Raw genomic sequence first — 15,059 nt, 5'->3', positions numbered from 1 at the left:
AGGAGAGAGGAGGCAGCTTTTACACCCAGACTTTTAGGGTGAACAAAAGGAGAAGGTGTCAGGGCAGGCAGGGTGTGTGTGTGTGTGTGTGTGAGTGTGGATGGGGACAGGACGTTTCAAGGGAAGAGGAGACAGAAACACACCCCTTAAACAACCGCTGAGCGCTACTACTACTGCAGGACTTCATCCCAGAAACTCGAACTCAGAGAGACAGAGACACACGTACGCACACACACAGAGAGAGATGGGTTCACTCGCTCCTGTATCGAAGCTCCAGGCGGGCAAGCTGCCCAGGGTTCTGGACGGCTAAAACGGGACTGAAAAAGACACACACACACAAGCGCGCAGACACTCACACACACACACACACACACACACACACACACACACACACACACACACACACACACACACACACACACACACACACACACACACACACACACACACACACACACACACACACACACACAACGTAAACACACAACAGGTGGTGCTGCTGCTTGAGTCCTGGGTCAGGCGGAGAATGGAAGCACTGAGGGAGTCTGTTCTTCACTTGACCTTTCAGATGTCCTCCTACAAGAGGGCCACGCTGGACGAGGAGGAGCTGGTGGACTCGACCTCGGACGACGTCTACCCCTCGGCCATCATGCAGGTGAGTGGAGTGGAGGAGAGAGCACACTCTGCTGCTTTTATACTGTGTGTACCGGTATGTTTCATGTGTGAACACAGTCAAAAAAACATTAATTCAACACTTAAGAGAGTCAATTTGGCATCTTCTAGAGTGCATTTGGCCCCAGAGTTGTGTCCAAATGTTGAATAAGCACTGCATGTTCCTCTGCTTCTATACTGTATGCACTGTAAAACATTGCAGTAAGAAGTCAGTAAGAAAAGTATTGCGTTTGCCTCTCTAAGTGTTGATGCGTGTATTTTGGATGTGTGTAGAGTGCTAACAGTTGCTGCAGGCAAACTCCTTATCCATGTGCTGTAAATGTGGTGGGTCAATATATCGCGATTAATCACAGAAAGTCATTGAGTTAATGCGATTAATTTTTTTCATGTTTGCCCACCCCTAAAAATATATATAGCTGTAATTGAATTAATGTAAAAAAATGGGCTAAAATCCGATTTTGCCACTTTTTAAAATATATACAGTATATATATATATATATATAAAAAAAATATTTTCCAAGCTGACAACCAGTCCAGATGTCATCTTAGGAGGTCCAATAATAACATTTTATTGGTTGTCAGCTTGTACCCTGAGATGTCCGCATCACTTCCAATCTCAGCTTTGGCCCCCTGACTAATACAGCTGATTCTGATTCTAGTGTATCCACAGCCGTATAAAGTAAAGGTAGAGGTGTGCCTACCTCATTAGGTACAGTGGAATAACTGATGTGTAAACTATGCAGGCATAAGTTCGTAGGCTACTAGTGTTATCACATCAGTGTAATCAGTGCCAGGGCCGCTGACAGGTTTGGCTGGGCCCGGGACAAAAAAATATCAATGGGCCCCCCTTCCTCCTAGGCGCAGGGCAGGAAAGGCAAAATATCTGCATCATTTATTTAATGTAAATATAGCGCAATCTCCCTCTCTCAAAAAACATCTTATTTTGAAATTAATTAGAACCATTAATCACAAACTTAATGAGGGCCCAGTTCTGGGCCCCCCTATCCCAGGGCCCGGGACAAAAAGCCCGGTTGTCCCCCCCTGTCGGTGGGCCTGATCACATCAGTAAGAGTACTTCTAGTTCTGCTTCCTGCCGGTGTGAAAGACTATCTGGGGCCCCGTATCAAGTGGCGACTCCAGATGATAGAAACTCAGCGATTGGTCAAAACAAAATGCTATCAATCTAAATTAAGAGTGACATTACTTACGACCAATCACCATTGATTTTAACATCTACAGTACAGTAGTATGGATCCAGATAGCATGTCACACCGGTACACCTCTTCTGGATGTTGTGAGGATGACGGTTTGGAGGTGGTAGAGTGGAGGGGCACTGTAATGACCATAGGGGGGTGGTGGTGGTTGTGGTGGGTGTTGTTGCTGTTGGCCCCACACGAGTCCAGACACATTCTTTAGCCTATGCCAATACCGGCTCCTCAGCACGGTTGACAGCACCGCGGAATGAAGTCATGAATTGTCAGCCGCTGCGGGAGAGGAGAGGAGAGGGACATGGGGGGCTGTTGTAGTTTGTTGCTCGGAGACACTGCTGGGTTGACACGGTGGCTTCTTGTGTGTGTGTGAGTGTGTGTCAGTGTGTGTGTGTGTGTGTATGTGTGTGTGTGTGTGTGTGTGTGTGTGTGTGTGTGTGTGTGTGTGTGTGTGTGTGTGTGTGTGTGTGTGTGTGTGCGTGTGTGCGTGTGTGCGTGCGTGTCAGTAAGGTTCTATTCAGACGCATCTGCTTTAGGTTAAGAGAAGTGTGTTTGTTTGTGTGAGTGTGAAAGTGAGTGAATAAGAGTTTTATTGACCATGAAGTGTTTTTTTTACATTTGGATGTGAAAGTAAAACCATTCCGCTATTGTCGGAAATCCTTCAAAAGCCTCAAATATTTGTTTGTGTCAGTTACCATCTACGGTGTCTTTTAGGGCAAATGCCCCCCCCCCCCCCACCAAAAAAAAACAACAAAAAAATGTTTAAACTGCTTGTTTAAGCTTTATAGTGACAATAGACATACAGTACACTACCGCTGCCTCGTGCTGGGAGCTGTAAAGCGGTTATGTGCGGTTAAAGTAAACTGGGCAGTCAGTGGGGTGTGAGATAGTCAAATGCAGCTCAGTGGTGCGGAGCTCCTGTGCCAGATAAGCTGGGCAGCCTTTGCATGTCCTGTAGGCAGCTCCAGAGGATGTCACAGTCTCCCCCATCTGGGGTGAGTTTCTCAAAAGAGAAGTTGTTAGCCTGTTAGCAACTTCGGTAGTTGCCAATGGGAAAATGCATTGAAAACAACAAAGTAGGTAATGTAGTAAGCAACTTTGGTTTTGAGAAATGCACCCCTGATGTGTCCCGCCTCGCACCGCCGCCCGCATCGTCACTTACTGTAGATCCTTCAAGTCTTGTTTGCTTTGCTTGAGTGTCACAACTCTTTCTTGATGTCTCTCTCTCTCTCTCTAGCTCTCTCTCTCTCTCTCGCTCTATCGTGCGCTCTCTCACATGCTCTCTGACTCTCTCTCTCTCTCTCTCTCTCTCTCTCGCTCTCTCTAAAAACTCATCATTCCAGTTCAACACCAGTTGTAGCTTGCTTTCGTTATACGTCTTTTTCTTCCCCTCCCACTCTTTCTCTCTCCCTCTCTGTCTCTACCTCTCTCTTATTCTCTCTGTCTGTCTCTCATGTTCACTTTATTTCCTCTTCTGAGAACCTGAGCCTCATTACTCTTAAAGCATTTCTGAAATATTTTCTCTGGCTTTGGACCGGAGTTCAACATCCAGAGAGGATTTTTTGTGTTATTTAGGCAACTTTTTGGCTTTCCCCTCTGTCTCTCCCTGTCTCTTTTTCCTTCTTTTCCTCTCGTCTGTGTGTCCGCATCTCCCAGTGTTTTTTTCTCCCCTCGGGGGAAACTTGGAGATAAAGACTGCTTTTGGGTTTGGCGCACACAGATCCCCCCCAAAACAGCAAGGGAGGGCGGAAAGCAGCGTGGGATTTAACTTTAGCCGTCCAAGCCTGTCTCCAACTCTGACCCCCGACCCTCCCCCTACCCGACTCCCCGACCTCCCGCCACACGGAGCCAGTAAAGAAGAAGAGTACTGTTTACGTTGACCTCTGCCCCCTTTGGGATTCATGGAGTATCTGCGTTTAACTGGGGTAAATCTGACTGGCGTTAATGACGTTAAGGTCTGCCTGACTTGAGTTCTTGGTGATGTTTGTGTCCAAACTGCTTGGAGTGACAGGAAACCATATGGCTGGCTGTGTGTCAGAGTCAAATCTGTGTGTGCTGCTTGCTGATCTGTTTGTGTGATAACTGATTCTTTTTCTTCTTTGACCTAAGTGTTGTAACAATGTTGTTAATGCACATTAGGGTATGCTGTTAATCAGGTTTGCCACCCTGTTCCTTGGGAATGTAAAGCATTTACCTAGTATGTATGGAGAGATGGTGTCATTGTAGTATAATGTTTAATCTATATGGCAAAGGTTGAGACTTTTTAAAACTTAGGAATGTACTTATCCTATATATATTTCTTAAAGACGCTTATTATGGACGCTGTATGAATATGGAAAGCTTCTTATTGGGTAATGCTTCTGGAAAAAAAATGCTGCCAAAATGTTTGTGTGTTATGGTCTTTATAGTTGTTATGGCCATCAGCGATAGCCGAGTATTATGTAATACTAGTAGAACAGAACTAGTTAGGGGTATGAATCATGAAAAACATTATTTAAGGTAAAATCATATTGTTGTGAAAAAAGTCCCAGTCTACATTGTTTTAGCCTAGTCTCAGCCATTTGTATACAATAATTTCTGTGGATCATAAAACCAGTGTAATTAAATACCAACAGTGTAATTAAATACTAATATATTTATGCCAAAACGGAAAGTAAAATTCTCTTTTCAATTCCAGTTATGTAATCAAACAATCATAATGAAATGGAGGTCATTCAGCTTGTCAGTAACCGTACGCAAAAGAGAACAAGAAATCAAAACCCATTTTCTTCAAACTGACCTTCCTGTAATAACCATTGGAAAATATTGTGACATTTTGAGTTTGACCAGGAATCACACCACTACTTAGAAGACGGTTATTCAGCATTTTGAAAACCACACCGCATATAGACCCTCACAACATATTGTTTCCTTTTTTTGGTGCTGTGCAATTTGCATTGTGATGATGTCAACTTCAATTTCCATCACCAGTCTGGTAAATTACATTACATTTACTTTAGCAGAGATGCAGTTATTTACGTAGATCCTGGATATTGGTTACAGTCCCGGAGCAATGTGTGGTTAGATGCCTAGCTGAAGGATGGGGGTGTAGGAGACTACAAGTTTTTCATAGGGCGCGCTCAACTTCTGGGAAAAAAAATGAATGACTTTGAGTGCACGAAAAAAGGTATCATCTTAAAGAAGAAAAATCTGCACTCACAAGCTACGTCTCATTATTTATTTATAAATTACCACTATGTCCACAAGCAGATGCGTTTCGCCTCTCTCGCACTGATGATGGCTCAAGAGCCGAAACGCCTCTGCTTGTGGACATGGTGGTAATTATAAATATATATAAATTATAAATAAATTATGAGATGTAGCTCGTGGGTGTAGGAGACTTCCCACATTATTCTCAGTCGAATGAGATTTGAAGAACCAGCAACCAACTTATGATCTCAAGACCAGTTCTCTAACTTGCTGGGTCACCACGGATTGCAAACATGACAACGCTTCCTTAATCCGATCCAGTTTATCAAGTCTGGGGTGCATTTCTCAAAAGAGAAGTTGTTAGCCTGTTAGCAACTTCGGTAGTTGCCTATGGGAAAATGCATTGAAAACAACAAAGTAGCTTATGTAGTGAGCAACTTTGGTTTCGAGAAATGCACCCCTGACCTGACGTGTTATTTGTGCTTGTGTGCTGCCCTCAGGTGTCGCTGAGTCGAGGGCCCGGACCGCGGTGTTGGACGGAGAGGACGCATATCGAGAGGAGACTGCTGGTCCTGGTCTGTGCCCTGTCCCTCGCCCTCTTCATATGCCTCCTCACACTAGGAGTACACTACAAGTCAGGTAGGCCGCTTCATTTGCCACTAGCGTCAACACAAATGAGTGAATGATACTAGGCAGGGCAATATTATGGGTGTATCACTATACATGAAGTTCGCATTTTAAGTTTAATTGTGGAAACATGTCTTCATGAGTTGGACAAAATTTGTAAAATAAGTAGTCAGCCAATAAGTAACACCTTTATACTCTTTATAAAAATCAATATAATTCCTACTGCTCACAAAAAGTACATGTAAACGCCCCTTCCTAAAATGAAAATAGACGATATCGATATAATGAAAGTGTGGGAGAGTTCTTGTGAGGGTGATGTAAGGCTGTGATGTGTTGTCAGGGTGGCGGGAGAGGCACTTGTCCAAGTCGGAGGCATCAAAGAATGTGCTCTCGTGTAGCAAGACTGTTTACACAGTCTCATCATACGTGTCTATGTTGCCATTGACCTCTGTTTCTGCCCACCAGGACCGTATACAGGAAATGACTGCTAACCCAATTAGTGCTACTGGCTTGTCTGTTGTTATTATCTTGTTTTAAAACGCACAGCTCTTCACCGTTTTAAAGTGGGGTGAATTGTCCTGTTATTGGACTGATAGTTGATGAAAATGGTCGATAAACTTAGATTTTAGTAAATTCGGCATAGTCATGTGTTCTGTTAATCACAAAGTTCCCCTCTCTGATTTAAAATTGGTTTGTTTCAGTCAGCTGACATCAAAAGCAGTGTGAGGATCAAACGTTCAGTATTCAGTCAGTAAAAGCAGATTTCAATATACATATACAGTACTGTATTACTATTTATGTGTGCCTATAGTTAGCAAGTCCCCCTTTCTGATTTAAATTTGCATGTGATGGGCAGTAAGTGTCGCTTTCTGTCAACTGACAACAGTCTAACATCAAAAGCAGCATGAGAATCCAGCGTTCAGCAATTAGTAGATTCGCAGATCTCAATATATGTAGTCAAGTGTGCCTATATACAGTAAATCAGTCAGTAAAAAGTAAAAAAAAATCATACAGTAAAAAGTAAAGTTCCCCTTTCGGATAAAAATGTGCATATTTGTGGGAAGCAGTCCATGGCTTGTTTCAGTCAAACGTATGTGGATCAAACGTTGACAGTGTCAGAGCTGTTTGGTCTGGTAACATCTGTGTGCCTACGTTGTAGAATCAGCTGTTTTGAATGACGAAGCCATCTGCTGAACGGCTTACCACTAATACAAGGTTGAATATCCCGCAATGTTGGCATCGCTGAGCCCACGGACCTCTTGAGTGTCTTGACTGCTTAATGCTGCCCCAGCTCATTTCTGTGTAGTTAGGGTTTTAAACTACGTGGGAATGCGTATCAACGTCCCAAATCGAATTGTGGGAAGGGGCGGTCATGGTTTAGGGAGCGCAGTGGGTGGACGGGGAGGTGGGCTGAGTTAGGTACAGTAGGTATTCATTTCATAATGATGTGGGTGGGTGTGTTTGGATACCTAAGAAGCCAAAATATTTGCTTGAGGAAGCCTTCGTGCCGGCCGGCATTATACATACATCTTTCTCAGCCCAAGACGGGATTAATGGGACTAGCCCGAGGGCGCGATCGGAGCCATATTAACCTTGCTGCCCGCCTGTGCTGGCGTCTCCGAAGCTAATATCTGGCCATATTTGGAGAGGAAACACAATACACAACGTGCCACTTCCTGCCATTCAAAACCACCCACGTCTGTGGAGCTTCACGACGAGCCCCTCTTGCTCTCTGCAAAAACAAGGGTTCACAAAGCAGGAAAAAGAGAGAAAAATTGTGGGGAAAAAAAGACAAAACAACCCAGATCAGCCAGATTGTTTACTTTCTTCTGTCCTCCTTTCCTCCTATTCATTTGTGCTCCCCCGCTCCCTCCCTCATTGCCTCCCTCCTCTTCCCGCCCCCCCTCTCTCTGTCGCTCTCTCTCTCTTTCTCTGTCTCTTTCTACCTCTCTCTCTCTCTCTCTCTCTCTCTCTCTCTCTCTGTGTGTGTCTCTCTGTCGCTCTCTTTCTCTGTCTCTGTCTCTCTCTCTCTCTCTCTCTCTCTCTCTCTGTAGCTCTCTCTCTGTCTCTCTCTCTCCTTCTCTCTCTCGCCCTCCCTCTCTCTCGCTCTCTCTCTCTCTCTCACTCTCTCTCTCTCTCTCTCTCTCTCTCGCTGTGTTGTCTCAGTTTAGATTAGGGGAGGCGAGGATGAGTCTATGAGCCGAGTGGCTTTCTTTTCAGAGGGCCGTGACAATGAGGGCCATTGTGACACGCTCACTCCTCTACTAGCTTGCCTCCCCATCTCCTGATCTCCTGTGAACGGCACAAAAGGCCAAGTAGGGCTATGTCACGCCAATTACACCGTACACAACACTGACGTACTTCACCACACTGGTCCACTTCTAGCACAATAGGGGCTTCTTGTCCTCTCACCAGGGACACTAACCTCTTTTTAAATGTCTGTGCTCTTTCTTTCTCTCAAAGCAGTCAGGAATTAAAGCGTACACTACATACACACATATACAGGAGCCTGAGGTATTGGTTAGAGAGAAAGAGAGGGGAGGGGGATGGGTATGTGAAGATGTATTGAGAAAACAAGAAATGTGAACATGTCTTCCATAACTTGTTCCAGAGGCAACAATCCACGATGACTATAGAGATTCGTCTCTCCTCCTCTACCAGCCTCCTCTCTGTCTCTGTCTCTCTGTCTCTGTCTCTCTCTCTCTCTCTCTCTCTCTCTCTCTCTCTCTCTCTCTGTCTCTCTGTCTCTGTCTCTCTCTCTCTCTCTCTCTCTCTCTCTCTCTCTCTCTCTCTCTTTCTTGCATTTTTCTCTTGCTTTTTTTCTCACAACATTTATCTCTCTGCAAAGATGTGGTTGTGGGAGCAAGCAAGGGCACACGCATGTTTGTCATTCAGTATCTGTGGAGATGGAAAGTGCGTGCCTGTGTGTAGTATTGGGCGAGTGGGAGTGTCACTTGGACTATATTTATATGCATGCAGCCTGCCAAATAAACTGACAAGCACGCTTAGAACAACTCAGAGCCAAAAGGCGTGAATAACAAAACAAAATGTGTACAATTCTGACAGATTAACTGGTGTGGCCAATGATTGAAACCGCCCTCGACTCTCGGGAAAAATAATACACAGTAGATTTCGTAGAGTTTATTGTTGCTGGTGCTCCTTTCTGAGCGTTGAATTGAAATTGAACATTGTGTGATTTATTGTGTAAGAGCTGAAAACAACTCCGGAGCTGCTGACAGGTTTTGGTGGGCCCAGCACAAAGTCATCATAAAGGACCCAATAGTCTAGCGAAACCCTCCTAGCTCGGTTCGCTCACTTTTTAGCCAATCAGCAAACAGTTCAAAGTGGTGACGCAGAACTCACCCGTGAAGTCTGTTACTGATTGGTTAAGATAACACTATTCACACGTTTGTCTTGTTATTTGTATACTTTTGCAACACATTGTAACAGTCATGCTAATAAATTTTAATTTGAATTTGGAATTCCAATGAATTTAAATGGCAGAATAAGCTCAGACCGTCTCCCACCCTCCATTGAGAAGGATTCCTCTTAGCTTTCACCAGACTGTTTGACGTAGTCAACAGTCGGCTTTCGCCCAGTCTACCCCCTACCCACTATATGCAATGTAATGAGGACCCAGTTCTGGGTCCCCTCTCTCCCTGGGTCCGGGACAACTGACCCCTTTATTCCCCCCTCTCAGCTTCCCTGGCTTTCACTCAGAGCACATTTTGCATATAGCAACAGATGTTGATGCGCTTTCACCACTGTGGATTTGGCCGTGGAGCCACATGTCTGGTCCTCCTCTTCGCCTCCTCAATGATGCAGGACATGGGGGAGGAAATGCAGATGTGGCCTCAGTCAGATGGAGCCTGCATTGTACCATGTTCAGGGAAGCCAACAGGGGCGACAAAGGGTACAGTTGTCCCAGGCCCAGGGACAGAGGGGGCCCACCAGAATTGGGTTCTCATGACATTGTATATATTGGGTGGATGGGGGGTTCTTTCAGATGACTTTGTCCCGAGCCCAGACAAAGCTGTGAGGGGCCCTGACAATGTGTGTGAGAGTGCTGTATAGTGGGATTAAGTATAGTTTTACATGTCATAGAGGAAAGACAGGTGAAAGGATGACAAGTGTGAGACCTGAGAGAGGGAGAGAAAAGAAAGAGAATCCACAGAAAAGAAAGAGTGGTAAAAAAAGGAGAGTGGTAGACAGGTGATAAGGTCATGAGCGGTCCGTCTTTCTCATTTTTTGCGTCTATCGGTGTTGGCTTTCATCTTTGCGTCTCTCTGTCTCTCTCTCTCTCTCTCTCTCTCTCTCTCTCTCTCGCTGTCTGTGTCCCTGTCTCCTGTTGATTTCAACACATTTCTGAAAACCTTTCTGTCCTTTCTCAGAAATCATATTTTTGGCGTTGACACGCAGAAACTGAATATATCCAGATGTAGGTGCAACCCCCAACATTCCTAAATGCACACACACACGCACACACACACACACACACACACACACACACACACACACACACACACACACACACACACACACACACATTCACACACACACATTCACACACGCACACATAGGTGGTGTGACTTTTCCCGTAGAGCGATAACTGGAAAACGTATGAACGTTTTATGATGAAATGTTATAGTGCTGTCCCGCACAGCATGGGAACAATTTATTGCAGCTATTGAGTGTCATCCAGATCGTAAGTCCTAGCCGGCTATGCTATGTATTCACACCAATGCATTCCTCTGGGTTATCAGTTGTTTTATGACAGCCACTGATACTAGGTACATCTGTCTGGATGGGACAACACATATTCTCCAAAGCTTGTCCTATGATTTCTTGGTAACACTTTATTTTAGGGATACATCTATTAGCACTAATACATACAGTGTGCCTGTATATGTAACCTGTAAGGCATGTACAAAGCAAAATCAAACATTTGTTAGGCATGTATTCGCAAATGTCTTGTTCATGCACAATAAGGGATTTCTAACCAATTTAACCTTAGTAAGGACCTAGTAGGCCTTAGCGTTTGCTTAGCACATGCCTTACCGCAGAAATACACCAGCGGCAATCTGAGCGAGTCGAGCGACGGAAGTAATTGACTTTGTATTGAGTCGAGAGACAAAAGCGATTCTGGAGACTAGAGCGATTTGCGCGACGAGCGCGACAATTTGAAGTTGAAATCTTTTCAACTTTCTATGACGCGGTTCGGCGACAAGCCGCGACAGCCAATGACTGTATAGAGGTCAGTGACCACAGCCAATGGGAATGCTTGAATGCTTTGCCTTCTGTCTGTACGGACATACTCTTGTCTCCTCAATCGCTTGTATCGCTTACTGCTACACTCTGTCGCTTGAATCGCATCGCCGCTGGTGTATTTCTGCGGTTACAAGGTACTTATGCAGACATTAACATTGTATGTATTAGTGCGAATGGATGTATCCCTAAAATAAAGTGTTACCGATTTCTTCTGGCACTTGGTAATATTGAAAAATGTTGATCATGATTCTGCCATACAGTTGTTGATGAAGATAAGGTAAAAGAGCATGCCTACTAAACAACTTACTAAATGGGAAATAAAATAACGTAAATTAGAAACACAGACAAAAAATGTGATCAACAAAATTCAGAAGTAATTATTGTTGTTTTCCAGGCTTTGTTTTATTGGTTCTCAACAACTACACAGTATACCCGGTAATTAAATATACGTATATATATATATATATATATATATCAGTATGCATTTATGCAGTTGAGATGTATGCCTAAGTAAGAGCTGTTGTGATTGTGTCTCTCCTGTTGCTAGGACACCACGGAGTGTGTTTATCGGAGTCGTGCGTGGCGGCGTCCAGCGCGGTCTCGTCCTCCATGGACCGCTCGGTGGACCCCTGCCAGGACTTCTACAGCTACGCCTGCGGGGGCTGGGTCAAGCAGAACCCCCTGCCCGAGGGCAAGAGCCGCTGGGGGCCCTTCAGCAACCTGTGGGAGCACAACGTGGCCATCATGAAGCACCTGCTGGGTAAGTACACACACGCATACACGCACACACACACACACACACACACACACACACACACACACACACACACACACACACACACACACACGCATACACACACACACACACACACACACACACACACACACACACACACACACACACACACACACGTTCACACAGTCCAATACACCCCAAGCTGAGAGGCCATGCTGGTCATCCAGCTGAGTCTAAAGCGGGTGTTAGCCACTAAGCCTTCTATTGGTGGATATTGTTGAGGACCCGCAGGTATAAGCTCCCCCATTACCGTCAGGGCATTAGTGTTGGCTGCTGCTGCGGGTGATGGGCTGAATAATGGAGAAGATAAGGAGTGGTGTGAATACCCGACCACTCTCACAATACCCTGTCAGCCACACACACGCAAAAGGGCCAAACACACTGAGACACTCGTTCACACAAATACAAAACACGCACAGACGTACTGTACGCAAGCACGCGCGCACGCACGCACACATGCGATACACGTCTGCACGCACGTACTAACCCCAACTCCGATGAAGTTGGGACGTTTGGTAAACAGTGAATAAAATCAAAATGCTATCATTTTCAAAACACTCAATCTATTCATTAGATGGAGAATAGTGAAAAGACAACATATTAAGTGTTAAAACCGAGAAAAAATATTGTTTTGGGGGACATATGTACTCATTTCTAATTTGAGAAATCCAACACGTCTCAAAAGAGTTGGGACGGGGACAATAAATGGCAGCAAATGTCGAGGAAGACTAAAAACAAAACAAAAGACAACACTTAACAGTTAAATACATTAACCGATGAGATGATTTTATATAAAAAAACAGTGTTAATTCCTATCTTGGACATGATTTCACCAGCTTAAATGGTGGGTGTATTCCTTGTCATGTTTTGCAATGTTTTCCTTTCTGTAGTGCTTACAGTGTGACAGGTCTTGACCAAAAACCCACCATTTTATCACATGCTGGTCCTTATGATGGAGCCAAACTGTTAAAACATAGTAGAGAATGCAATTTGACCTTACTATGTGGCAGTAATCGAAGATCTCCCTTCAAAATATAATGCATGAGTGGCTTTTCATGCTGTTTAAAACCCATTTATACCATATAGCACTGTATTTAACTCTACAGATGAGTGAGAACATCTTAACCAATGCACTACTGCATCCGCATGCCATCATGGAGGCTGACTTTTGAAGCTAGCACTAACACAAGTTGGATGGTCCATTTTCACTGTAGCACAGGATGTGCAATGCTCTATTATTGTCAAAAAGAATGGACTTCTACAACTTCTGCTGACTTCTGTAAGCAAAGGACAGTTTCCCATGTCTTCTGGGTCTATTTCAAGTGAGCTCAGGTGCTTAGGAGAATGTTAAACCCCTGTGTCATTTTCATGCATTAAGCATTCTTAATATGGTCAATTTTCAATAGCTCTAGCACTCCAGGAATTAGAGTGAGACTACAGCCAATATATATTTCATGATGTCATGAACCTATACAATGATTTTATTAACAAAAATATGTCTTATATACACTCAATCGTGGTAAATCAAAGGGAATTCAAAAATGTATGTAATAACTATGGTAATTATTCCCTTTGCATCTTTAATTCTGAGTGACTCAGCCTCTCTGTGATGATCTTATACCTGGGCACCTATATTGTCCGTCAGTACAATTCATTTTGAAATATTCTTCTTTGTTGTTTTATCTTATTTGGATGTTTACTAAATTTCACTGATCCCCGTCCCAACTCTTTTGAGACGTGTTGGATTTATCAAATTAGAAATGAGTACATATGTCCCCCAAAACAATATTTTTTCTCGGTTTTAACACTTAATATGTTGTCTTTTCACTATTCTCCATCTAATGAATAGATTGAATGTTTTGAAAATGATAGCATTTTGATTTTATTCACTGTTTACCAAACGTCCCAACTTCATCGGAGTTGGGGTTTGTACATAGAATACTTCCTTCAGTTGGTGACTGTGTGCGTAGGTGTATGATATCCAGTTCATTTCTGTTTATTGTTCTTGTGTGACTGTGTGGTAAGATCAGGATGACTGACTGAACAAAAGACGGCTTATCCGTCTAGGCTGGGGTGGTGATTTCAGCGTGTCCTTTGCTTGTCTTGTGTCTTGTGTCTTGTGTCTTGTCTCGTCCCATCTTGTCTCGTCTCCAATGTCCCCTACACAGAACACAACCATGAAGGGCCCAATTTATTGTTATTCAGTATACAGGGTGTCCCAATAAAATGTGTGCACACTTTAAATCTATGTAAAGTAGGTGTTTATTAGAATTCATATTCATAGTGTAATGGAATTTAGTATTTACACAGATATCAATTAAATATTTTGCCGCCGCTGATTCTCCAAATGACGTCCAAAGTCTACGCTGTAGAGGTGTAAAGTCTATGTGTATGTATACTGCATGAAGTATATATGCAACATGATCTCCAGAATTCCGTGCTCCTGGACACGGATGTTAAGGACACGGAATCCATTTCCAGGAGCACGGATTTTGCCAAAATTCCATGCTCCTGGACACGGATTTGTTTTCCGTGATGACACACAGAAGTGCTCTCTCTACAGTATACTCCCACAGCTCTATGTTTCCACAATCTTGTGTTTTCTCAGGATTTTTCTAATTTAAAATATTTTTTCTCAAAAAAACATTTCTTACTGACAGGTTAGGGTTAGGGATTGTTTTGGTCTGGGCACAGCTAGTATTCTTTCATTCATTATATGAATTTGATAGCCTATCAACCAACTGGAAAAGGTATTTCTCAAAAATATGTCTTTAATGACAGGTTAAGGTTAGGGAATGTTTTGGTCAGGGTACAACTTAAATGGCTCTAGCATTGTTTTGCTTTAGGACTAGCATTTGGTATGTGTTTTCTAATGATACACTGTAACAAATAGCTGTTTATTTACGGCAATTCTGCAACAGCATTCTACTGTTTTTCGAAAAAACAGACAACTACTGTGAAAATATTACTTTGAGTCACATATTGAGCATAAACAGTAAGTACTGCAGAATAGCAGTATTCGCCGTTGTGGAAAAAACTAGAGATGCACCGGATCCTGATTTTTAGGATCCTGCCGGATACCAGATCCACTGAATAAGATCCTGCCGGATCCGGAACCGGATACCGGATCCTACAAAAGGGTTGAAACATATAGTCTACTCGCACACGTGGGCCCTTTTTATTACGTTGGCGCAAACTATTTTTTAGACTCATTGGCTTATTGCCACACTGCCTGCAATAGCCGCTTTCAAAGGGATTTCACTCCATGCAGTGATTGGGGTTGTGAAAGACTGAAAAGC

General features: G+C 43.6%; 1 protein-coding gene across 4 annotated transcripts in view; it reads left to right on the top strand.

Annotated features, from left to right (window-relative positions):
* The window catches only part of ece1 (endothelin converting enzyme 1), a 63,307-nt gene that overhangs the window by 16,843 nt on the left and 31,405 nt on the right, over positions 1–15,059 (top strand). For 2 of the 4 annotated variants that reach the window (XM_063214825.1, XM_063214824.1), the window contains exons 2-4: positions 569–655; positions 5,570–5,708; positions 11,512–11,724. In XM_063214825.1, the coding sequence (XP_063070895.1) occupies positions 569–655; positions 5,570–5,708; positions 11,512–11,724 (439 nt within the window). Of the gene's footprint in view, positions 656–3,197; positions 3,806–5,569; positions 5,709–11,511; positions 11,725–15,059 lie in introns of those variants that run through there. The other 2 variants (XM_063214823.1, XM_063214826.1) reach the window with 2 other exon arrangements.

The sequence above is a fragment of the Engraulis encrasicolus genome, chromosome 14 (assembly GCF_034702125.1).
Source record: "Engraulis encrasicolus isolate BLACKSEA-1 chromosome 14, IST_EnEncr_1.0, whole genome shotgun sequence".
Classification (NCBI taxonomy): Eukaryota; Metazoa; Chordata; class Actinopteri; order Clupeiformes; family Engraulidae; genus Engraulis; species Engraulis encrasicolus.
This window is presented reverse-complemented; position numbering and strand designations above follow the sequence as displayed.